Source organism: Varroa jacobsoni, unplaced genomic scaffold, assembly GCF_002532875.2.
Source record: "Varroa jacobsoni isolate VJ856 unplaced genomic scaffold, vjacob_1.0 scaffold_608, whole genome shotgun sequence".
Lineage (NCBI taxonomy): Eukaryota > Metazoa > Arthropoda > Arachnida > Mesostigmata > Varroidae > Varroa > Varroa jacobsoni.
The window spans coordinates 104,864-130,390 of NW_019213510.1; the positions used below are offsets into that span (position 1 = coordinate 104,864).

Consider the following 25,527-nt stretch of genomic DNA (forward strand, 5'->3'; position numbering starts at 1 on the left):
GCTTAATAATTATTGTCCTGTCTATAGTAAAAATCTAGAGGATGGAACACCTTTCTCTCCCATATTACAGTCGCTGATGGTAAGTCATCTTTCGTTTGTTAATATTTGTTTATGGAAAATCTTCGCTATTACAGCTAAAAACAAACGAATAAAGACTTACCGTCAGCCATACGGAAGAGGACAGCGCTGTAGGAATCAATTTAGTTAACTTTATTAATTGCCAAAAAAAGCTGCTCGGAAAAATAACGATCGTATTAGGGGTTACTACAACCATTAATTATTATATATTGTTGTTAATTAATCGAGAAGGTTTGTCGTTTGAGAACATAGTTCCACTACTTATAATATGGACTACTAACATCCCATGCTAGGAAACCATTTACGAAAAAAATTATTATATATATAAGCAAAAAATGTTACGCAAAGATCTTTTCACGGTCACGAATAAGTATGGTATAATTACCGATGATTATCTACATTATATACATATTATAATCCTCAACGCGCCTTCAATAAGCTGAATTATACTATATGTATATATGTACTGAGTTAATTCAGCTTCTTTGCTATTTTAGCATCAACGACATCCAGTATGCTCAAATGCAATGGCCCCTATAGTCCAATCTCACTCTAGCCTATATAGCTCTCAGGATGGTCGTCTACCAATTCATATCGTACCTTGCTTTGTTTGCTTCTGAAACAGATTTTGGTTTCCCCCGTTCAGTAACGAAAAGATATATTTACCAAAACCATATAGCTCAGTCTTCCATCGAGAATGCGAATTGCACTAAATTACTGACCTGGATAGATCCTAAAATATCTATTTATAGTCAAATTTGCAACACCTTCTGCTATTGCTCTAGTAACATTTTGCAGTATAACGTACTACACGAATAGTAATTGTAGTAGTAATCTCTCATTGATAGTAATCTCTGCACGTAAGCTAAATGTTAAATAAACGCGATATTGAATAATAAATGCAATATTGATGTTTCCTATAGGATAGTCGTTTCTGTTCGGTGCTGATGGTTGGTGGGCGTAAGATATAGTCGTCCATTCACTGACGTTGACCTTGGTGGGCGATACTAATACACACTGGAGCAACTTCAATGTAGCCCACGGATTCGTTTCCCACTGCTCGAATCAAAGATTGGCTTGACCCTTTTCGATGGCTAACTAACATGCTTGAGCCCCTAAACATCTCGGACGCAAAACTGAATAGGAGCCAGCATAATGATATCACAGGCGCTTATTGCCATCTTTAGCGCTCCGCGACTTTCAGAAACGGCAGATACAATATTGAGACCAATGCCCACTGGCACGTTCACATCAAACCCAGACAATACATTGTGAATTTCTATAATGCTTTACGCGTTTTCATTTTGCCTCGGTCATTCTGGTTTCTGCAGTGCAAAATAGTGCATCATCGTGTATTATATATATATATATATCGAAGTGTCACACGAAAATTGGTCGTCCTACTCCATTCTTCGCAATGTATTTGGCGGACGGTCCCTGCCATTTGACACAGAGATATACTTTGACTTTCCCGTAGAGCGTGGTGGGCCCGCTGCCGCGCACTCTGCGTAAATCCTCTCCATCGAGACATATTTGAGTGTGAGAAGTTCCCTGGTGGGCAGAGGTACATTGAGACTTTGTACGAGCTGAGTGTTCTAGTAGTTTTAATTCAGTTGCGTACACAGTCCCTTCGTTGAAGGTCATTTCCAGACTGTAGCGTGCAATTAGGCCACATTTCGAACTTATTGGAATTATTTGCTCTTCTAAAAACCGTAGTATAATACGATGCTTATTCCTGAAGATGACGTCTAGATACGCGTTCACAAGCAAACCCGGAGCATATTTTTGCACCCAGTCAATTTGAGTAAAGATTACTGATGCTTCATTGAGGAACTCAAAGAGCTCGCGAACTTCACCAGATACAAGTTGCTCTTCTCCTTCTGCTGGACTTTTTAAAAACTTCGGATTTAGCAGCACCGACACGTATTTGGAGATGTGCTCAAACTGCAGAATCAAACCAGGTGATAATCGCGTAGATTAGCTCCTTTATGTTTACCATTTTATAAAATTAAGCACGAATCTATTGCTTTGCTATTAGCTCCTTTATGTTTACCATTTTATAAAATTAGGCACGAATCTATTGCTTCGCTATTGTTTCGCATATTCTTAGCAAAACTTTTCAGTTGCTTCTATGTTATGCCTATTCCATTTCGCTCTGGATCGAAAGACTCCTATGGACGACCTAATAGATTACTACAGGAGCATAGTACCTTTCTGCCGTTGGCTTTTCCAGCTGCTCTATAAAATTGTTTATCTGCAATATAGCCGCTAACAAACCGACCATACGTATACGAAAGACAAACCTACAGACAAGCGTGCAACTCGCTCCTTGCTCTTCCATTTGTTGATATATTTTACATACCCATATAGTAGTGTTAAGCTCCGACAGGAGAATGGAGGAGAGGTGAAATCCGTATTGGCTTAAAAAGTCCCTTGCCTGCGCAATGTCCTCTTCGGCATATTCATCTCGAAAGATTTCCGCTAAATGGCGTCTGAAGGTCCCTTTCACTTGTCTATACTTCTCGCTTAAAACCTCGCCTATCTCTTGCATGTATTCAGCCGTATCTTTCCAGGTCCGTTTTCCTAACTGCAACGTACTATTCGCTGCATCCAATACATCCCGCATAAAGCGCCCGTGAATTCGACAATGAGGCCGTCGAAGTTGGATGCCGCTCCGCCAGTGACCAGCACAACATTGTCGCTGATCTGGTTTCCCTAAACAACCGCTACGTCGAAGACAGTCATTCGTTTTCTGATGTCGTTTACGACTATTTTGGAGTTTGCTCCGACGCATTTTCGATAACTCCGGTCTTGGTCTTCGAATAAATACATCTGGAACTAAATCGCGACGAGATGAGAGACATAGACGCGATCGTCGACCGCTTGGGTCGCCTATAGACCATTGTCGCTTACACGGCGTCCCGATACAGCAGTTGGGTCGAAAACACCAACTCGTTTGTCGATGCCTTCTAAAACCATTTCTAGCGTCGCTCCAAAAACTTGTCGATAATTTTGGCTTCACAAAACGACAATCTTCGAAACTCTCTAATCGGTTTAAGCGCTTTTTAATATTTGCATTGTTCCTCATTCTTCTGGCCCTAGTTGACTCCACACTAGAGTATGGACCAAGGTAAGTTAGTGATCGAAGTATAAGGTATATCAGGATGGTTGCTGATGACGTTCTAGTTCCTACGAGAAATGTTGCCAGAACATGGTATAAAGTGTAATGAATACTGTTGATTATGGTGAAATATAAACCTATTATCTAGAAAATCTGGACTTCATTTTTCAATAATTCATAAATTAGGCTTGCGACCTTTGTTGGCGCAGTCACTTTGACGCTTAAGACTTTGATTCTAAAGAGCCAGAAATTATTGGTTCAAGCTTGGCAGTGCTATAGACTTCATCAAAACCAAATATGCGTTTTAAGCAAAACAACAACTTCTGCTGTTTGTCAATAATATGTGCCAATATAGTATGGCGTACGAGTATGGCACAGAGAGAAAAACTCAGAAGTTGGAAAAGATATCTGACTCGGCATTAAGAAAATTCAAAACAAACTGTTTGCTAAGGAGACGAAATGATCATTGATAGCTTGGGAGCACGGAGAGATTATATGAAGATGGCGTTTTCCTAGGTATAAGCATATTTATTATGGCTTACGATAGTAGTAAAGAAAGATTATATCCCCGATTTTAGAAGAAGATTAATATATGGGCTTAAGAAGTTGACCAAGCTGAGAAGATCGAGCACTAATACCACATTTATAGATTTATAGATGGCTATGCGACGAAACAAGAGAATAAATCAATTGAAGAGGAAAAAAGGTTGGAACAATTATGAAATGTTTACGTCTTCACACGCGGGCCGCATCACTTTAAGAAATGATTTCATTCATCAAAAAATACATTATTAACCTTTGTACCAGCGATGAAGTATGTGTAGATATTCAAGGATTAAGCGGTTGTACGTTTTGCCCCACTTCAATCAATGTAAAGCGATAGTTGTCCGCGCTTATCGATAGGCTGATAGTTAAAGAGGTGAAAGTTCTCAATGACGCGTCATCTGAATGTTAAACTGCATCATAGGGAACTTTCACATCTTTTAGGAAACATGGAAAACATAGTTTTTGAACTTACTAGTCAATACTGAAACCTCTAAAACATATCAGTTTGGCTATTGGTATTGTATGTACATTTGTCTTTCATAGCGTCCAGGGTTTATATTGAGGAAACGATTTTTTCCGTATTAGATACAGAGTAGATTAGGGCACATCTACTTCGACGAATTCAAACCGGTGAACTACTTCATATATGAAGTTCACCGCGGACAAATTCGGCGAGGCCTTGTGCCCAAATTTTGGTGGGACACGAACTCCTTACAGTTGTCTCTTCTATTGTTAATCTTTGCATTGTTCTCAAGGTAGAACTAACATGTAAGAAAGTTAACTGGTCCTGCTGGTTCGTGAATATTTGTCAGATATTTCAATATTGGCCATAGTGACCATCTGATAACCGGCTGGTTCAATAATCGGTGCTATTAGCTACAAAGACTCCATACAACAAGGGCTATCCAAAGGGAAACTTAAACAACTCGCATTACCCAGTTGCAATCCATAGATAATGGTTATTTTCGATCATATGTAAGAAAATCATGCTTGCACGAGTTAGATAAAGAAGGTAAGAAATAATCAAGCGCTATCACGTATTACGGTTATCCGATAAGCATTACCCTTCAATGGTGTTGTCAAATCGAGTGTAACCGTATACAATTATCTCCAATATAAATAATAGCAGCTAGCCAACCGGGAGTTGAACTCAACATTAAAAGTAATTTGAGAGATTCTGATTATTTATTTCAAGTGTATAATATATAATTCTTGTAAAAGAGATTATCCGAGATCAGGTACGTGTTAGTGAAGGATCGAAATCCAGCAACAGTGGACTGCAGTGAGGTATAATGCAGCATGAACCGCCACCAGACTTCGGTTTCCCGTATAGAAGCCCGCCAGCCTAAACATTTGCGTGTTTAACGGCAATAAGGCTAGTTTGGAAACAATGTACCGTCTGAACAGTAGATAGCATCTCTGATGGATACGGCAGACTGTTGCTTCGACGAATCTCACCCGGTGACCGGTATCATTTATGTAAGTTACCGCTGAGAGATTTTTCGGAGCATGTTACCAAGTTAATCCGTTGGTAATTCGCTCATAGAAGTTCTCATGCATTGCCCGCACGATTTCGAGAGCACAAGTAGCGCTATGGAGATACTTCAGGAGAAGTTGAAGAAGCTTTGCATGTCCAGCCAAAACACGCACGAAGAACACGTCGTTCTGAATAAACGAGAACAAATCTGCGCACCGAGTGGTGATTTGATTAGAACTATTGAAGCTAACATTTTTAGGCATACATTCTATATGGAGAAGGGTGCAACCCTATACGGAAGATGTTAGCAAACAGTGAATCAAGAAGGCTTGCTCGAAACATGCTACTGAAGGTTCAGGTACACGGTGATAACAGTATGTGCGTGTGAAGTGTTGAAGTCACTTAGATAACCAATCTTTTAGAGCAGCTTCACGTGGCGGCTGTGCATGCAAGTACAAAATAAGACGACGACGACGACGTGTCGTGGTGGCGATGACCATACGGTGGCGCTGCTCGGACGAATCTCACCCAGTGGCTTTCATACCGCATACAGAGAAGCAACTGTAGAGAGATTCGCCGGAGCATTGCGTCAGACACTGTCAAATCAGGAAGCTTAAAAGAGGGAAGGAGCTATGTTTGAATTTGGTGTCTATGCTAGGCGATCTGACCGCTGCGAGCTCAATTCGCGCATGGACGAGCGAAACCGGTGAATTACCAGTAATTGTTGAGAATCCACCAAGCATTCGTTCGCCTATTCGAGGAACCTGCTTTTGGATCTAACCAGCGTCGATTCAGGACACGGATGACGCGACTGCACAGCTTCGGGTAGTTTCATATCCAATTTCAAGGCGAAAAAAAATAATTTGGTCGATTATCGGGACAGGCGCTCGAACGAATATAACCCGGTGACTGACAATCTGTTGAGAGTGACCGTTGATAACATCGTCCGGGCGCTGCACCGCGCTAGCCAAGTCATTAGGCCCATGAAGGCCTCAAACTTTAGGGGTTCCGCATGCACACAGCAGATGATTCTAAGACGGATAAAGACTAATAGCTGAACGTCTCAGGTGCCGGCAGCTTTCTTGGCGCGACTTCGCAGAGCACTCTTTACAATTTTAAGGCTGTGGAAAGACATGCTAAACATGCAAGCCACTTTAAAGATGTTTTTTAAACAGCACCTAGTTTGTTCGTCGATTATGGTGCTAATATTCCGACGGATCTTACCCTGTGACCAATATAACCTATTTCGGTAACCGTGAAAAGATCCCTCGGAGCATTATACCAATATATCTTTAGAGATAGACGCAGTAATGGAGCTCAAATATATTATGAGGGTTTTGCAATTGGTCTCTTTGGGATCCGATGGATAAATTGGCATTGATTTTTATATTGGCTACCCAAGTAGGTCCTATACCTACTTAATCATTATTATTATTATTATTATTTTTAATATTATCATTGATGTTGGTAGCATGTCGTACGGATAAGTTTTCAGTAACCCGCAATCGTACTCTTTTGTGCCAATAGAGGTTAACATAGTGCACCTCTTCCTATTTTATCCGATGATCGTGGTTTTGTACGTTTGTTTTTTTAGTCAAATTGAAAATTGTCTCAGAGCGAGTTTATGTCCTGGGCTGACTTAACATTTTGAAAACTTCCTATATTTCATGCAATATGAATGCCGCTAGAATCTACCATTTGCATGGGCTGTGGCGTTGTTCTAAGTCGGAAAGGTGCTGGAGCAAAATTAAAGAGGTGGAAGCTTCCAATGACGCGTAATGTAAATAGGAAACCGCATCAAAGGAAACTTTCACATCTTTCAGAGAGGCTTCTCTGATTTTTGACGCGAGAAATTTGATGACATACATACAGTGCCTTAGATAAATATGACCCGGTGACTCATTCTTAATAAAATAGTTACCGCGGTTAAATTCATCCGAAAATCTGTATTATCCGCATTTATCAACACGTGTTTTAAGTAGATCATTTGTTAAAGGAAAGCCGCGTTGATCATGACATATCTGCTCAGACTAAATTTAACCCGGTGACCAAAACCATTTCAATAGACGGCTACCGTGGCTAAATTCGTCGAAGCATGATACCAAAACTAGCTAAATTACCAACACCTGTTTATTGACGCTTTTGACTGTATGCCAAAATATCCTACAAAAGCGATAAAGTGATATTATCTGATACGTTGCTATACGACTGACGGTGCCTAAAGGTTACGAGCTACCAAGTCGTCGGCTTGAATAGCTGAACCTCTGATTGAATATAGAAGCCGCTGGTCCGAGTACATGGGAGAGGTATGGTTGAATGAAGAAATATAAAAACAACGAAAACACATTCTTATAAAATCATACAATAATGGTTAAGGGTTGCATCGGAACAATACGTGAACAAATGGAAAAATCTTTCTAGCGCAAAACATGTAGAGTTGGATGTTATCAAGGGAAATTTTCACGTACTAGTGCATATAAGAGCATATAATGGAGGTATGAAATTTCTTTTGTAGACCCTGAGTTAAGCCATGTTAATTACCTTTATGGTGGATTGAACCATTTGCTTGCCTTACAGTTAATTACCTACCTTAGGTACGAAATAGCAGCCGGAAGCTTCGAAACGGAATTGCAAGCAGTCACTGCTCAGACGCGCTTGTGACTCATGATTTCTAGTACAGGTCAGAGTGGAATTGTCTCTGATAATCAGTGTCGCTGTAATGGTTAAATCGGTTGTAACGACGATTGTATTGAGATAATCGGTGAGTTGATGCCTGCACAAAAATGCAATATCCACCAACAAAAGAGTCAAAGATTGATCGCCGACTTTATGTTATCCTTAAAGCGAGCTACGTTAATCTTTAATCAACAATAGTATGGGCTATGATTAGTCAATGTACAGGACTTTTATTGAAGGCTATAATTAACAGGACTGCGTCCGCTCATGTTTAAACCAATTAGTAACACTCGAATCGAAATATTTAAGTACCGCAAGGATTTGAGCGTCCCTGTCCCCCTATAACAGCGGAAATCTACATATTATCATAAAGTGACTCAGTTTTTAAGGTAGAATGTTTAGTAGGTTTATTATTTCGCCAATGGCTTGTACTCGGTAACTGATATGTGTGTTCTAAGGTTATACATAGCACCAGCACCAAACGTAAAATTCGAAAGTATTTACTCAGCTTGTCAGCTTAGAACACACCCGCAGGTTACTTTGGGACTACGTTTAACGGAAACGTTAAACAAATTTTCTACTCACTTATTCGAAGGAGGAGGATGTACGATTCGCGCGACTGCGGTGAATAGCAGATGGGCTAAATTCCAAAGAACGGCGATGCGAATAATACGGCTTGACGTAGGTGGATTGTTATTCCCATTACTGCTATGACCAGTTAAGTGTAACTTCAAGTTACTACTCCATTAATGCTTGACTGCTTTTTGTAGCAATGTAGCTTTTTCTCTTACGAACAACCCTTTTTAAGCAACATATGAACGCTGCCATTAGGCATCTTAGACGACCCTGGCACACTGGCTCTCAATTTAACTCCTAGAGTCCCTTTTTGTTGGAAGCTTGTGGAGAGAAGGGCGTCTGTTGGGTTTGTTAGTAAGGAGAGATCGGCAAGAACCTTGGACTCCATAAGTTGGTTAAACACATTTGTGATAAGCCAGTCAAGCCTTGCCTCATGAAGGAACATCCCCAGGAGGGGACGGCCGTGCTTCCAAGAACCAAGATAATTTAGGGGGAACGCAGAATGTGGCTCACAAGATTAAAACATAGTTAAATTCGGGGCATGTCACAGAAGTAAGATGGCTAGAGGTCAATCTAGGCATTACTAAGTCTACCATACTGGCAACGAGAAACTTAGATGTCCAGGGGGTATAGTCAATTTTCATTTTTTCACATATATAAACAGTATATCATTTAAAATTCGAACATTTACGCCTCAAGCTATTCACGCATCTCCTTCAATACTGATATAAATATATGTATAGCTAGTATAGCACAGCATAGCATAATATGATAATATCGCCGTTTTCTTTACTAGTAGCCAGAACAGAGTATCTTACGTCTGTAGCACCCGCACGTTACAAAAAGTGTTCGATCAGAGCGAGAAAAATGGGTCCTGTTAGACCTCTGTTAGAATCTGGTCGGAGAGTCAGAGAAATATTCCTTTCTCTTAAAGAAAATGTTACTAACTTACATTATGAAATTGTTGCCCAACATCGATAATTGGTGAGCTTTGAACACACGCGTTACCACACATTAATGCTATAGAAGGTACAGATACTAGTATTAAGGTATGATGGTTTTCAAAGTTAGTGCATGTAGAGTAATATAAATATTGCCCGGACTCAAAAAAATCATTTTTATTGTAGTTTATCGAAGTTTATTGAGAAATTATGGTTGGCATGACAGGATAAGCGTTTTTGTTTTACTATCGTATGGAACAAAGAGCTCGTGTGCTACCGGTTCCCCGTGTGACTCATACGAAATTATTGAGAGTGAAAAACTTTCTCAATTCTCCTGGAAGATCTTTCTGATAACCCTTATTAGTAGTATGTGACAGTGCGGAGGCTTAGAACGCGTTATAAGATATGGTAATTTTCCACTATTGTATGCCCGTGTGTGTAAGTTACACACTCTCTATGCAGAATCAGCCGGTTTCTCTATCTGTGCGAACGTAGCTCGTTCGTTGAGTTATCTATGTAAATTGAGGTAATCAATTAAAGCTGCCAGTCAAATGATCATTTTTGGAGCTTGACTTATTTCATTTAAAACACCCCTTTAAGCCGTTTAACGTAATATGACGCATACGCTGTGTGAAATGGTCTTTGGACTTTGCGTCCCTTCACAGTAAGATGAACGATTGGCCTGAGAGTGTTAGCGACAACCTTGAGCCAAATAAAAGTGACTTAAAAAGCATCACTCAGGAAATCATCATACGGCAAAGCTCTAAGCAATGTTTGGTCATGAAAAGTAAGGGTACTTACTGATAGACGAAACTCTGCGCTTTCATTGGGTACGCTCTTGTGAAGTATAGGTTGGTGGAAAGTTAGTTAACCAGTACAAAATCCAAAATAATCATGTCCTTACTAATTCGCCTTCAACAGCACGAGTTGCTCAAATCCTTTCTGTGCTGTTATTTTGCGGCAGGCGCTAACGAAACATGCTGAGAAGTGTCAGTTAAAAATATTACAGAAACTCACCATCTGCTCAATGTTACCTACAAGTGTCAATGGGGCACACTCCGTATGGCATTTCTAATATTATTTCAACTAATACAAAAATAGACCACTGTATTATGATTTATTAAATAAATTTTCATGACTGCATATTATATGATGGTACTAACGTATATATGTAAAATATTTGTTTCCAAGTTTTCCCCCCCTATGGATAGGATAGAATACATCACAGTAGTGTTCAGTATCTCCATCGCATATTACGGTCTTGCGAATTCGACGCTGACGGTTACAAATTCGAAGGAAGAAAGCTATCGACGATCAGTCGAAGAAGGCGACGGGCAGCAACGGCTTGGTAACTTCGAATCACAAATGACGGAAGGCTTCAGTGATCGTGCAGTACATGGATGCCACCTGTGTTTAGTTGCAAAATTCGATGGGTCCACTATTGGAAGACAATCGCCTTTATATATAGGGATTTTATCAACATGGCTAAACGAAACGGGTAACGGAGATACAGTTCAGTGAGTACCGTTTTTCAGATATATGTGTTAACAACGCCGAGAGCTACGTGATATCACTACTAGTGTCTTTATATATTGTTGTTGAATACCCAGCACCTTTCCATTTCCAAAAGGACCTGAGTTAGTGGATCAACAGATCGGAAGTCGCAACGATGAAAACGTGTAAAGCATTATTCGACTTCGCGTGTTCCATTTTCCTCAGCTAGGCAAAATTTTAGGAAGATATGGCTCTTCCCGTGTCCGTCCGATTGTCAGCCGAAGTGAAAGTAGTGAGTGCGAAGATCAGGGTGGTTTGTCAAGTTGGGAATATTTGTCAGAAGATAGATTTGGATAGGATTATTCCTATAATGTCAACGATTTTGTTATGCCGCTTGCTTAGGTATAATTGTTTCCTACTACGGCATTAGACGCAAGGAAGTATGCATCAGAACACGTACTGCTTTTGCACCTATACAGAATTGCCGCAAATGTATGCAGAAACTGTACATCATTGTTATTACATTTAGTTCCAATTGGCTTTTTCTACCATTTAGTACCTACTGTTGCGCCGCGAATAAACAAGCAACAAAATTTATTTTAAATCTTAACCCCAAGGGAATGCTTCCTACTACAAAGAATGCCAACTAGCTAAGAACACCGAAGGGAGAGGTCTAGGAAGACGGGGCCAGAGTGTTCAAACGTCTACGAACAACAGAATTTAGAATTTTCAGCCGAGATTTTTGCGAGTGTTGTACCGTTTCACTAAATGACTGCTAATGAAACATTTTTTTTTTTGTTAACACTCATTCGATGGCCTATTCAGTGTAAAAGCATCAACATGTCGATAAGCTGTAACTATAATTATCGCATGAACAGAAGCTAAGGGGATCCTCTTCCAGTGAGAAAATTGGCGCAATATTTCATTTTACAACATCCTGTGTAGAACGCGTTATTTTCATAGGGTTGCTTTTGTTATCCTTTTTAGCATTCTGGTTATGGATTGGTAGACGCACAGCTTGACCTGATGCGTATCCACAACCTCGATATAGCTGAAAATCCGGTATAGGTTGCAAAAAATAGCATAACATTCAAAGCCGCAGTTGCGAGTCACGGTGTTGCATTCACAGAAAAAAAAAAAAAAAAAACCTAGTAAGGACATTATCCAGAAATTGAGCCAGCAAGTATGTATGGATAACGATTATTGTCTGAGTTGGAGGAGCAGAGTGAGCATTACGCTCACCCTAGTTCAGGTTAAATATGGAAGTATACCAGAAAATGAATGAAAATTAGCTACAGAACTACTGGAATCCCCGACCTTTTATACAATCTCATGGCAGCATCCGAAATGAGCTGATACAAACTATTCTATAACTAGATGCGAAAATATGAACGTTTTTCAGTCTTATGGATAAAAGCTAAACTGTACTGCAAACTGGGTCTTCGTCCAGACGTTCGTACTCCACATTTGGAATCTTGAACCCCTGTGTGGAGAACTACCCAACTGTTAACTAAGTATATATATCTGTGGTTGTATCAGTCTCTACATCTCTAGTGGTCTTGAACGCAGATGGGTCGTGTTAATCTGATTCTTTATGGGTTTGGTAGAGCTTATTCGTAGGTAAAACGCGCATGAGATTTCGGCGATAGGTTGAGCTCTAGTAGACGATTTATGACGAAACAGTCGCCAATTTTTAGACGTTTATGTTGAAAAATAACTTTTCAGCCTCACTGTGATCCGTGTAGATGTTTCTCTCATTAAATATTGAATATTATTTTTTCACATCTGTTCAATTGAAGGGTAAAATGGTAATTTTCTTTAGGCAAATTATTAAGCGTATCAATGAAGAAGGTTTCATGAGCTACTGAGCTCTGAACAACTGAATTATTTACTAAAAAGATTATGGGATAATGAAGAGACCGCATGCGATTGAGCCAAAACATAGATGTATATTAAAGCCGCGTGGACGGTTGTGGGCGGTTCAGTCCTACTACTTAACGAGTGCAGGCCAAATAAAATTTGTTGCAGTTGGATATTTTAGATACGTTGGAGTCGGCTATTTCCTCAGGATATAATAGGACGCGGATATATGAAAGCGGACCAGTTACATTGTATGGATACAGCAATCAAAGCATAGTCGCAACAAAGTAATAAGGCTTCTATTCGGGAACGGAAACGAGAGCAAAGTATTGCACCTAACGTATGAGTCAGTTCTATCACTGAAAAATCGAATTGAGACCGAATGAAGGAATAGAAGTAATGTTAGGTTAGATGGGTGGCGCCACTTGAAATTTTTCGATGATGGTTGCCTATGTAATTATAGCAAGGTAATAGAATTTCGAGAATAGTGCGCTATCAGTTATGAATAACTCATACTTACTTACTTACTTACTTATTTATTATTATTAACTTAATACATATGAATATGTATTAAGTTAGCGATTTTAATAGCACGACAAAAACGGCGCGGAGTGCGCTGTTTCCTATTTTCCGTATGAACTAGTACGTACTTTCGTTAGTTCTACGTACACGTATATCATGCGTCAGAAATATCGAACGACGACTACTTTCTAGCAGAATAGAGAAGTGATTCTATTACTCTAAATTGAATTTCGACATAAAACTTCTGGATGCTATCACTGGATTTATTATTTAGCCCAGCTGCAATAATGGCCTGGGGGCTCACTGGCGGCCCTTTTTCCGATTGTGCAGCTCTATATTCATAAGTGTGTACTTACTTGCAGGTCACCCCCGCTGCTGGGGCCTGCCGCCACTCGCTATGGTTTGCTGGTTTATTAAACGAAGGGCTAGAAAGCTTAGGCAAGCCGGGACGTATGATCCGGGACGGAGGAGGTTTCTGGGGGGAAACGGAGTAAAGGCGTCAATTGCGCAAGCGCAGCTAAGATTATTCAATTTTCCAATCATACAGTAGAATCCGGCTACTGACTGCAGCTGAAACTGACCTGGGCGCTATTAAAACAACCAAGAAAACCTCCGAAGAAATGGCAAAACGGGAACGTTCACAGTTATTGCTGCTATTGTATCACAAATTACCTGATTCTTTAAGATGCGTAGACAATGCATTTGCTTCGGACAAATAAAAATTTTACGATGTGCTCTCAACGTAAGGTATGCCGAGTTGTATGTCCCGAGTTCGTGTCGATAGGAACGTTACTTGAAGTATATGAGGACTATGAGTACCAGCTACGAGTATGCACATAAAATAAAACGCAAGATGACTATCCGAATCTCGAAATTCGGAGATTCGACTATTTTCTTATGCCACGAGAAAAGTATGTGTTTTGTGTATATTTTTGTAGTATATATATAGTGTATTTTTTTGTAGTAAAAAAATTGTCTAACATTTTACTTTTTAGTCGTTGTTAGTATATCAAAAGAAACATCCTAAAATACGTTCTAGGAAATCCGTAGCTGTGACTTTCTAAAAATTAAATTTTTTTTTTTTTCGATATTTTAATAGTTATCAATATTTCTGGGGATTTTGCCCCGTGGAAATATAGTTGCCGCAGATTTAGCAAAAATCATTATATTATGGTTGTTTTGTATACAAATAGTGAATGAAGTTGTGAGAAAATAAAAAGGGTAAGTATATCGATATAAATTTCGATTGTTTTTCAGTCAAGTACAGCCAAAAGCTATGGCGTGTAGCCATTGTAAAGCAGCAACAGTGAATGAATTGCTTTAAATGAAAGCACTTCAAAATTGGAAGACGTTCCGAATGAGATGTTTTCGGCTTCCTTTTCAAGGAGAGAAGGATGAGATTATAGACATGGCAATGTTTAGACGCGGCTTCAATTTGTTAACAAGCAATATTCTTACATGCTTTTCTGTAAATTTGGCAGTCGAGATGTATACGAAGATTCATTTTGATAATAAAAACAATATATTTGGTCGAGCAAGCGTTTTTTAAACCTGCGCGCGAGAAACATTTTGAAGGCCAGCAACAGTAGTAGAACTATTTACTGATGACGCATTGGTCTCGACAGGAACAGAGTCTCGTGTATGTTTCGTGTATTGTGCTAGCAAAAAATGTGAAGTTCCGATTAATTGGGAAAAGGGTTGATGTACGATTAAACTTTTTTTGTCTTTGGTATCTCATAATAGCGACATGGCAATATCGTATAAAGTTGGGCTAAGCGTGTTCTGTGACAGCGTATATATATATATAACGAGACTGCCGTACAGAGCACCAGGTCACAGTGGTTCGAGACGCACAATCCTTTGCCCGGATTAACAATATTGTTGTTCAGGGCCAAGTAGAAAAAATAGAGAAATTCCAGTGATAAGTTCCTTTCAAAACAAAGGATCTCTTGAAGGAGAAACTGAATATCTGAGAGCTGCTGTGACGTCGCTTGTAGAGCGACGTCTGTTTACAGTTATAGCTATTTAGTTATAGCTAATTGCATGCCATGGTAATAATCTGTAGACGTGCATTGTGTCTATAGCTATAACAGCTGTCCTATAGGTCCTAGCTGTACAAGTGGGTGCGTGCCGTCGCGCTAGGCCGCGCGTATATTTTCTACATACTTGGATGAGTGCATTATATGCAACCGTGGAATATCCGTAGACTTAATTAAAATGCTATTTTTATTCTGGGGCATAACGGCTAAAATTGTTGGGAAGAAGGCTTTTACGGAGGGGAAATAATTACAGAAATTACACACAGCGCTAGATGATTTTTATTCGCAAACAAACGGGAAGACATATATATGTCTTTACGTTTTTTTTTTTTAATATAGTCCGTGAATTCATACATTTTCCTATAGTTAACATTAATGTAAAATGTAATTCACTGCGAAAAAGTACTACAGTTTTGTGGATACTTAAAGCGGCCGTCTTCACCTATCCTCTCAAGGTTAATTCGTTTTCGTTTCACGTCTGTATGTCACCTGCTATGTTGACGCTTTGCTCATAGCCTCGACAGCGTCTACGTGTAGTTTTATTATTCTCGAGCGTAGCTCATTACTTCTCGTTGTCAACCCACCCGAACACCCCCCCCCCGCGCACAAGGGGGGGAAACGGTCAGAGGAAAAAAAAAAAGGAAGCGTCAGCAGGAGAATAGACAGGTCAAAAATGAACCGACTGAAATACTACCTTTCCTAAATAGTTGACTAGGCTGCCGCCTATCGCTGACCTGCATTTAGATGACGGTGTTTTCCGCGGCACTTCTTTATCGTCAGTGAATGTGTGTAACTCCTCCAAACCGCCGTCCCGCGTCTGCATCATCCCCTTCGAAGCGCTGTCGCCCGCCTCTGTGCCTCTTCTTGCTAAAGCTAGCAGGTGGGAGCATTCCTCGAGCAGTGCGACGAGACAACCTGCCCTTATTAAATTGCGTGAGCGCGGTTTTGCGCGTCAGTTCGGGACTGGGACTCTTCTAGAGTGTAATGCTCGCACAATTTGTCGACTGGGCTGTATCTCTGCGCGAGAGTGTGTCTTTGTGCGAGCCCGTGGGGACGTGTGTATTCAGCTTTTCGATCGATCGTCCTTCGGCCAAGTGGCTGCTGTCGGCGGACGACCGAGGCCTCACCCAGTGTTGCGACACTGATGAGGTACTGCACGATGCCAAGCGGGTAGCCATTCGTCCCTCCGACGTGGCGGCCCTTTCCCAGACCCGCTCTTCCGACGGAATCCCTCTGATCCGGAGATTGCGTTTCATCTTGCAGAACAGCTAGCCTATCGTACTTTAACGTGGGTTATCCTAGATTTGATTATTTAACCATCTGCTAAGCAGTAACGATCATCTCGTATAACAAGGACCGCTCTCTTTCAGGGTAGAAAGCGGCAGAGATAGCAAGAAAGCAGCGGCGCCATTGCTTTCTGCTCTTCTCATTCCATCTACGTGCGACGTAAGAGTCAAAAAGTCCAGAGGGGCGAACCAGCAGCCTTCTAGTCGATGTTATCTGCTGGACCACCGCATCCTGCCACTTAATATTTCCATCAAGTTGAATGTTGGGAAAGGCAAAAATAAAATCAACGTATATTGTATGAGCGAGGACAACGACGAAGCACCCCTTAGCTTCATCAATACTATGAGGTACCTGTATATAGATTGCTGTTATCGTTGTCCTTGACTCATTAAAACCAAGCTTATAACCTTGAAGGTCGGCTCGAGTCAACTCGAATTAGCTTGAGTTATTGGCTTTAGCCAGGTATAGTCATCCGAGTCAAACTGCTTAGGCACTTTTCAACCTTTGGCGCGACGTAATAGGACGATTTGTAGAGGAAGTACGAGATGAACGACGGAAGATCGTTTAAAAATTGTCTTAAGAACGCGTTACTTATCCATCACGAAGCATAGGCGGGTCGGATTTAGGTATTTGCGTTTCTAAAAGTATGGCATGATTGATGCACACAACGCGCTACGGGTATCCATGGGGAGGACATGGCCGGGTGTATAAATTAAACTAGGGAATTTTGTCAGATATATTTGACTAATACGGTTTTTTTCAAGCTAAATAAAGTGTCACAATAGAAGTTGGGTCAAAATGGCTGCGAAGTAACACACTGCTTCGTTGTTTACGCGTTAGATGAGTGAATAGATACGAGTACAGGAAATCGTACGAATGTTTTACGCCCTTTCTAGAAAAGAAGAACAGTCAGTTTATGCCGCAAACGAAATGGCCATTATCGGTCGGTCAGTCTGAAATTCATAAGCAGAAAAAGCAATTCCCTCAGCTTTCGGCGTTGCCTCGAACCAATCAACTCGATAGCTTAACGGCGGACAACAAACAAAATGATGAGGTAACATACGCGTCGGATAGCAATGAGTTTCGACTTCAACGTATGCCACTTAATTATACCATATATATATAGTACCAGCAAAGGCGAGGAAATAACACTTAACAAAACTACCGGACAGAAAGCTACCTACTGATTCCCATTTTCACGAGATTCGTATGCCTTACGTTGCTGTTACTTTTATAGTGAATTGAAGCGTAAGGGAATAGGCCTTTCCTTTTGCGAGGTGGATAAATCCCTTGTACTCGTTCTTATCCGTTTTGGGTGTTATTCCTGCAAGTTATAAACGGTATTATGTTAATTATCTCTGTCATAGCGAACCACGAAATTTTGCAATTGAGAGTTTTTGTATACATTTATTGTTCTAGGCAAATAAGAAAGCATGGAAGAAACAGATACTGCTTTCTCCACACTAGATATTTTGACCGTCCAGAGATTGACTGGACTCAAGCGGCATCATGAGTCATCTAAATTACCTTTAGAAGTAAGCTGGATATAGAAATCTGTTGTGTTTCTATATATATATAAGGGGTATAAGGCTTTAAGCCGCAGAAAAGCACGTTTCATTTAACGTTTTTTTACAAAATTTTAATCGCCACAGAGACGATTTTTTTATGTTTACGCAATTAGTAATTGATTGGCTCAAGTTCAATCGACGCCTTTAAGACTTTATGCAGAAATGCATCGTTTGTCTTCACTTACCGTTCTGTTACGGTCTTGCACGACGGTTTGGTTGAACTAATACATTTTGCCGTGCCTCCGGGTGCATTTACGATCCTAGAGGTAGTCACACAATGTACTAATGTTGGGTACCAAATATGGCGCTAAAAGTTACAGACGGGAAAAAATTGAATCATTCACTACAGAATAATCTAATGTGCTAGAGAACATGAGGCATCTGCTATGTGACGAAAGGGACAGGCGCCACCTGGGATAGGCCCTAGCCACTTCATTGGTACTTATGGACGACAACCCATTAAAAGCCAATATGACTAAAACCAATGAGTATGGAACTCGAAAAAAATATGTCAGCTGCCATAGCGGCCGGATAACATCAGCGTTCAGGATAAGACGTTGTTCTAGGGCATCGTATGCGAACACCTATACACGTGGCTTGATGCCTTCTTCTTCAGTAAGTCGTCTTCAACCGGCTTTGGTAATAGAAGCATTATCACTGCTCTCAGAAAATCTACTAATCCACCCGAATCACAGCTCTAACGTTGAATTTCACGAATGTCTGAACTTAGTCAACACTTGACTCTTAGCACATATATATATATGTGCTAAGGGTAATGTACTATCTGGTCTGCATAGCTGACAAGTGCTTAAGGCAAATAATAGTACGACTGGGGAGAGCTAATTTTATTTCGGGCTCAGTGGAAGGACGTGAGTGCAGTCGGGATGTTGAGTCTGCATTTAAACGGTGTCTTACCCAACGGTTGCCATATCAAGGGTCAAACGTATCAGCATTCAATGTACCAATATTTTCGGTTGAACAGATAGTTTTTTTTCTTTGGCTAACCTTCGACCTGGGGTACCTCATAGCTTTCCGGCTCCGAAATTTGTTAGACTTAACTATTGCGAACAGTCATGGAGCGCGCGCGTTCGGTCTCGTGATCGCGTACCTCTTATATGCCTTTCCAGTGTTGTTTCCCCATTTGTTAATTATAAATATCTGCTTTTAGCTTGGGAATTTTCATCAAAGGTTGCTGCAAGAGATTCTCGTGTGACAAAGTAATGACGATCTCGAACGGCAGATAAGTGGGTCAATAGATGAATTACAGTCATCGGCTTTCGCGAGCGCAATGATACTTAGATCTTGCCCAGTGTGTCGACAAACATTGTTGTTGTCGAAGTTGTCACCCCCGACGTATCCAAGAGGAGTGTAAGCTCCTTGACGTTTCTTGAATCAGATTCATTTAAGAAACAAACATAGATTATTACGTGACAAAGGCACAATATGATGTAGAACAGACTAATGATAACGGGTTGCGATTACAGAGGTCGCAAACAGTATTATAACACGATACCATTCTAACGACCTCACTAGCGTTCTGAGGTTGAAGTCAACATGCAAGCAAATTCATGCGAGTGTATAGTAGCAACAGGTAACAAATCGTTCAGCTATTATACACAGAAGTTATGGGAAGGTGGTAGAAGTCTCGCGTTTTACTATGTGCTTACATAAACAGTAAATCACCCTTTAACGGTTCAGCAGACTGAGCGTTTATTAACCGCTTGTGTGAATTTTGAAGCTCTCTTAAAGGGAGCGTTCACTCGAAGTGATCGCGTAAAACGGGAAATAAAAAAATAGATTTATGTCCAACTCTGAGTATAAAGTTTTTGGTGAAATTACCGCTGGTGACGCGCTTATCCGTTACAACGGATTACTATCTACGATGAGTTAAGGGTAAACGAATTAACTCTCGCCGTGATTGCTCGCTCGCCTTGTCTATAGCAATCGCCCTTTTACATTGTCTAAGATTCGGCTGGCTTTCTTCAAGATTGAAAAAATATATAGAAAACACTGCGAGTACCAGACACAATCGACGATTTTCTCCGGCGGGTCAACACGATGTTACTGATGAATATTGACAACAGTGAAACAAGGGTGTCAACATTTTTCTCGTATCGATATCGTGATACATTATCCCTCTAACTAATTAGGCCTGTATCGTATGATCACTAGGGAAAAAAAATAGCGTCATAGAACCCGTTCTTTTTTACGGTTGACTACAGTTTTTTTCGCGTTTCACTTGACACGCCGCAGTCTAAACGCTACTGTTTAGCAGTGTCCAACCCAGCAGCTGCTTCAGGTACGAGCACGAATCCATTCAGAGTTTTCGACAAGCTCAGCTATCAAAAGTTCAGCGCACAAGTCGTCTGTGTATTTAGACTCTAGAGACTCATGCTCTAGAGTTATTTTGTGATTAGCTTGTTGCTACCCGAATACTCATACGGTATTAAAATGGCTTTAGCATTGGTGACGGTCTGGATTTCCTAAGAAAACAGTTTTCTAAAGTGCAGTGATAATTTCCTTTCTTGGCCTTAAACACGGTTATACTTTTGATTTTGCCGTCACTTCTTCTAGGTTCATCGGTCTATATATGCTGAAGAGGATATGTAGCTAAAAATAGCTAGAAGTACAACGCCTTCACCATCCTCAGCCTTTGTATATCTGTTTCGAACTATTTCCATTTGCTACTCGTCATTAAGTCCTCCTTCAGCTTTCGGGCGACTTTAACACAGCAGTGACCTTTTGGTGAAAATAATTACTATTTAATTAATTCAAACGTGATTTGCCTTTTCCAGTTTGTCATTTGAGTACGTCACGTAACCTTGTTTTGAACCTGCGTAGGGATAAGTCCACCAAAATAGCGGCTGGGATGTTGATACAGCAAGTCGTTAAGGTTAGGTTAAAGAAAGCATTTCGGCCATTGTGTGAAAATCATTTAATGTTGATAGTTGCTTGATTCCTTTCGCTTTCATATGGGCATGCCGTTTTATGCCCCCTCAAGCTAACAACGAACCTTCTTTGGCAAGCGTAATTCGACGAATGCTTATGTACGTGTTAAAAGACGTCTTTTTCAGCAAAGAAGCACCGAGGTGCGTATTACGTACCAGTAAAATATGAACAAAAAAAGGCCAGTCTTGACGCTGCCACAGTTGCCTCCCAGGCTGCCTAATGTAGGAGACGAAACGCGCTAAGGTATTTCTCATTGAGAGAAAGGAAGGTATTTCTTCATGACGATTTGCTACGGGCCGTTACAGCGAACCGTGAACGCCCTCAACGTAAAGATTTTCCATGGCAACTGACTTGGAGCCTTCCAGAAAAATACTGCAATTTTTCTAGTCCACCTCAACTCGATCTATTGTGCCAGTCTAGCGTGCATAAAATGCACGAGGACTAACATGCAACCGACATAACCAGCACCGTGATGCTCACTTATTACCCATTGGCCGAGATTAATGCTCGTTTTTTCGCTCATAAAGGGACCGAGTTCGTATGCAAATGTTTATTTTTCTTTTTCTTTACGTATATTGGCGTAATTGCCTCATGTTTTGTAGTGCGTCGCATAGTGTTTCACGCAGGCCTTCGCTTTATTTTCGCAGTCTTTTGTATCACCACATTATAAGATCGTAACTTGGTCGTGCTATGCTGCCCTAATCAAATTGACAAAATCAGATACTTTGAGTAACGGCAAAAAAAAGTTGTCCTTTTTGTCTGACCCATAAAATAAATCATTTTCAGTTCACGTACACAGAATCAAAGTGTATATTGGTAGGAAAATTATAATTATAAAGCAAGCGAACTATACTTTTGCTACGATGTAAGCCTTGCAATAAAATTTATATTTAGCAGTTAGAAAAATAGAAACCAATTAATTTCAATCTATTTTATGGGCACTTCCTTCTGGACAAGCTGTCCTGAAGTAAAATCGACTAATTAGGTAGTCAACTCACTTCTATATTAATAAAATATAAACACTTGTATGCAACATAAATCTTTAAGAACAAAGCAAAACACAATAAAATATTATTATTATTATTCTCCTAGTCAAAAAAAAACCTCCTAGTATTTAGTAGTAACTGCTGTCTATTTCCATCGGTTCAGTACGAATATTCCTAGTAGCTGTTTTGAATACTACCGTCGAGTCGAGTTTGTAAACTTTCGTGAGAAAACGGTTTTACTTTGGGGGCATATGGCAATGGAAACGATAGCGGGGCAGTTTTTCCTACAAATCGGTATTATTAAAAATTCCGCGTGGAACTTTATTCTATTGTGGCCCTTGATTATTGGGAATGTGACGTCGCTGAGCGCTTTCCCCTTCAACATTACAGGACCGATCAACAAACAGGACGTCAAGCTTAATGAATAGATCGAGCGCAGAGTCCTTCGCCGTCTACTGAAAATAGCTCTCCTTTAGCACATTGTTTTATTTCATATGACAATTTTTTTTTTCTGCTACAGTTTCCTTTCCAGATACAAATGAGATAACCTAACATCGGTTAGAGTTTTACACCTGGGCTTGGAATGGACAGTCTAGAAGGAGCTTCATTCTTGTAAGCATTCAATTGATTTCGAGTTAACCCATTCCATGTGTCTATGACGCGCTGTCCAAAGACGCGTCTCTCAGGAGGCAAACGTCTATCACCGGGAAGCAGAATCAATATTTTGATTAAGTTTTTTTTAAGAAGCTAACAGGGAGCTAAAAAAAAAAGATGCATTTTGGCCGAAAAGACGAAAAATTGTCCTCTGAATGTTTCTGTTGCGATTTGTTTAGCCGTCCTTATTTAGCTTTATCGGAAATGAAGGGGCAGTACCGTGTACGCTCTGCAGAGGAAAGCTGTCGTTGAAGTGGTCCGTTTCTCTAGTGGCTCTTCAAGACGTTTAGTTAGACATGGATGCATTCGATCTGACATGGACGCGAGTTATCGATAGCAGTAGCAAATGCTTTATGTTTTCAGATGTGGGCTTTCTAGTTGGATCTATAGTGCAGTAGGTCATTTTAGTATACAATTACCCTTCAAGATGCATAGCGATGCACCTAGGTCCCGTTACCAAAAAGGCAGTTCTTCATCTTTTAAGCTTCATACTTACAGCTATTCTAGTCGGCTGCAGTGGTGCCAATCTAAGCTGAGTCGAACTAGGGGCCGGCAAGCTACGAGATCGCTTTCGCTCTAAAAATTTCGATGTGAAAGGTGGTTTTTGGAAAAGTTGATGGACTTATTGTGAAAAGTTAGCACGGACACGTGAGCATCTATGGTATGCCAAGAAACCCATCCAATCCAAGGGAGATCCAGCCATTTTTAAGGCGGTTCATTACAGATAGTAAAAAACAGGATCATATAGGACAATAATGCACAAAACGAAGCAATTGCTCCATACAATCTGTCGCAAAGCTCAGAGTGACGCCAAACGAAGATGATGCTGTGTGTTTAATGGGATTGCAAAGGAATCGTGCATTATCAGCTGTTGCCGCCGGGCAAAAACTAACAAAACTGGAGCAACTTGTCACTACTGAACGGAGGAAGCGTCGTCTTTCACCATGATAATGCCAAACCAATGGCCATATTGAGCAGCTTAATGAACATTGGCGGAACTCGGATAGGAATGCATCTTCCGTGTAGCGCGAGTCTTAAATTATTAAACGACAATTCATTTCGATCTCTGTAGAACTTCTTTTATGTTGTTAGGTTAGTCTCAATGGAGGGATTCAAAAATCACTTCTCTTAATAATAGGGGTTCGGCAGTGATGAGATTATGGCGTTACCAAAAAGAAATAGAACATCATAGATCAAAATAGCGCATATTTAGTTTAGTTATATTATTATTTCAACATATGAAAAAATATTTGCCTCTATTTTGAATTAAAGGTGCTGAATATTTTTTCAACAAACCAGTATATATGTATATATATATATATATATATGGCACTGTACGTAAATTAAAACTTTTCCTGTGCTTTATTTTTCAAATTGTATCTGGATGAGAGCAGAGATTTCAACAATACCTTTCACGGTTGCTGAGAGCGTCATTCTTTTACTCAAAATATCTATTTAATACGACTACCATTCGCTGCGATTTCTACTACAGAAATTGGTGGCTTTCTGAGGCTTCTTGTGGATTTTTTAAATCTTTTGAACTTTTTGGCCGTCTTGAAGGATTACATATTTGGAAACTTTTATCAGCGCAATCTTTTATTCCATTTGTAGCTCATTTTAGCGGTTTTTTAGCGGGTTTACACTTACCAGTATCGCTTGATCCATGCTTACTAATAATACCAGCTGAGCTATACTTAATGGTAGCACTTCAGTTAAAACAAAAGTTATTTGAAAGCTTTTCTGCGAATTAAGAACGAATATTTTGAAGACGACTAGTTAATTTCTTAGGTTTCAAAACTATAATCGCTATAGATGGCGGTTATAATGAATATAATAAACGTCACCGTCAGGACCGACACATGAAAAAATTTCGCTAAAAAGCGTCCTTTTATCCCGACAGTGGGTATGGGCCCTTCACCGTGTACAATCGCTTGCCCGCTAGATCGACAAGAGAACGCCCTGGCAGCGGCCAGGAGGGCCAAAACGGGCGGGGTGGGTCCTCTGCCTGTTTGCTACCGGCACAAGAGACTTTTGCCACTGTAATACCGCAGATTCGCATTGATTCCTTTTCCATCCTTCCCTACAGTCTTTCTGATCATTTTGGCATCCTTTAGGTTTCGATCCGTTCATTTCAAGTATTTCGGCGTCAGATCCTGTTAAAATCTCCTTTCTTCCAAACAATCCCCTGCAGCATTTCTTATCCGGACCGTGTACCCTTACCCGTTTCGCAATCATGGCGAGGGTAGACAAGAGACGCCACCCGACGGCGTCCATCCTCTTTCCCCCTAGTGACTCACCTTCTAAAGATGTGCGAGCGGTGCTTGAGGGAGGCGACAGAGGAAATGGCAGCGCGTTGTACCTTCCCTTAGAGCTCCTCGTCCCCCGCCACCTCCCTTAGATTCCTCCTGTTTAAATTCCCTCATCCGTCGCCCACCATTGCTGCCACCAGCCCGTTCTTCCCGGCCGAAAGAGGGGCAAACCGTTGCGAAGCTCGAGGTGTCGCAAGAGTGCTGCCGCTGCTGCTGCTGCTGCTGCTGCTGCTGTTGCTTGCTATACACTGCCACAGATCTAAGGAACGGACCACTGCCTTCACACCCGCAGAAAGACCAAACGAATGAGCAACCGAATGAACATCTTCAGAACTGAAATTGAAAAGAGATTATATTTATCACTATTGTACAGAAATTCAGTGTGCGGCTGCGCATATTCACGGCCGAAAGGAAGCAGTAGTGGGGCACGGAGAGCCAGGCCGG

The 25,527-nt window shown here is 40.6% G+C and overlaps 1 protein-coding gene and 2 long non-coding RNA genes across 11 annotated transcripts; 1 reads left to right on the plus strand and 2 right to left on the minus strand.

The window, feature by feature from the left end:
• Window positions 1-985: 985 nt before the first annotated feature.
• Window positions 986-3,166, minus strand: LOC111261889 (uncharacterized). The gene is made up of 2 exons (XM_022835727.2): window positions 2,441-3,166; window positions 986-2,022 (listed from the first exon to the last, which is right to left on the minus strand). Exons 1-2 carry the CDS (start codon window positions 3,164-3,166, stop codon window positions 1,459-1,461), a joined length of 1,290 nt encoding a protein of 429 aa, XP_022691462.1. The 3' UTR covers window positions 986-1,458.
• LOC111261891 (uncharacterized) lies at window positions 3,106-14,825 on the plus strand. Of its 9 annotated transcripts, none has more exons than XR_002681268.2 (4): window positions 10,138-10,245; window positions 10,607-10,932; window positions 13,654-14,202; window positions 14,549-14,825. It is a non-coding gene; the product is annotated as an uncharacterized LOC111261891 (long non-coding RNA). The 9 variants fall into 9 exon arrangements; XR_002681270.2 differs by having other exon boundaries at window positions 10,155-10,266; XR_015311724.1 differs by having other exon boundaries at window positions 10,157-10,202.
• A 774-nt stretch (window positions 14,826-15,599) lies between these two features.
• Window positions 15,600-25,516, minus strand: LOC111261892 (uncharacterized). Its single transcript, XR_002681271.2, has 3 exons — window positions 25,072-25,516; window positions 17,802-17,941; window positions 15,600-17,570 (listed from the first exon to the last, which is right to left on the minus strand). It is a non-coding gene; the product is annotated as an uncharacterized LOC111261892 (long non-coding RNA).
• Between the last annotated feature and the right edge of the window lie 11 nt (window positions 25,517-25,527).

Bases quoted from the DNA above. Each gene is read 5' to 3' on its own strand.
- LOC111261889 (XM_022835727.2), bottom strand. From the start codon at position 3,166: ATGAGGAACAATGCAAATATTAAAAAGCGCTTAAACCGATTAGAGAGT. The intron at 2,023-2,440 runs GTATGTAAAATA...TTGATTCTGCAG, and splicing joins AGCTTAACACTACTATATGG to TTTGAGCACATCTCCAAATA.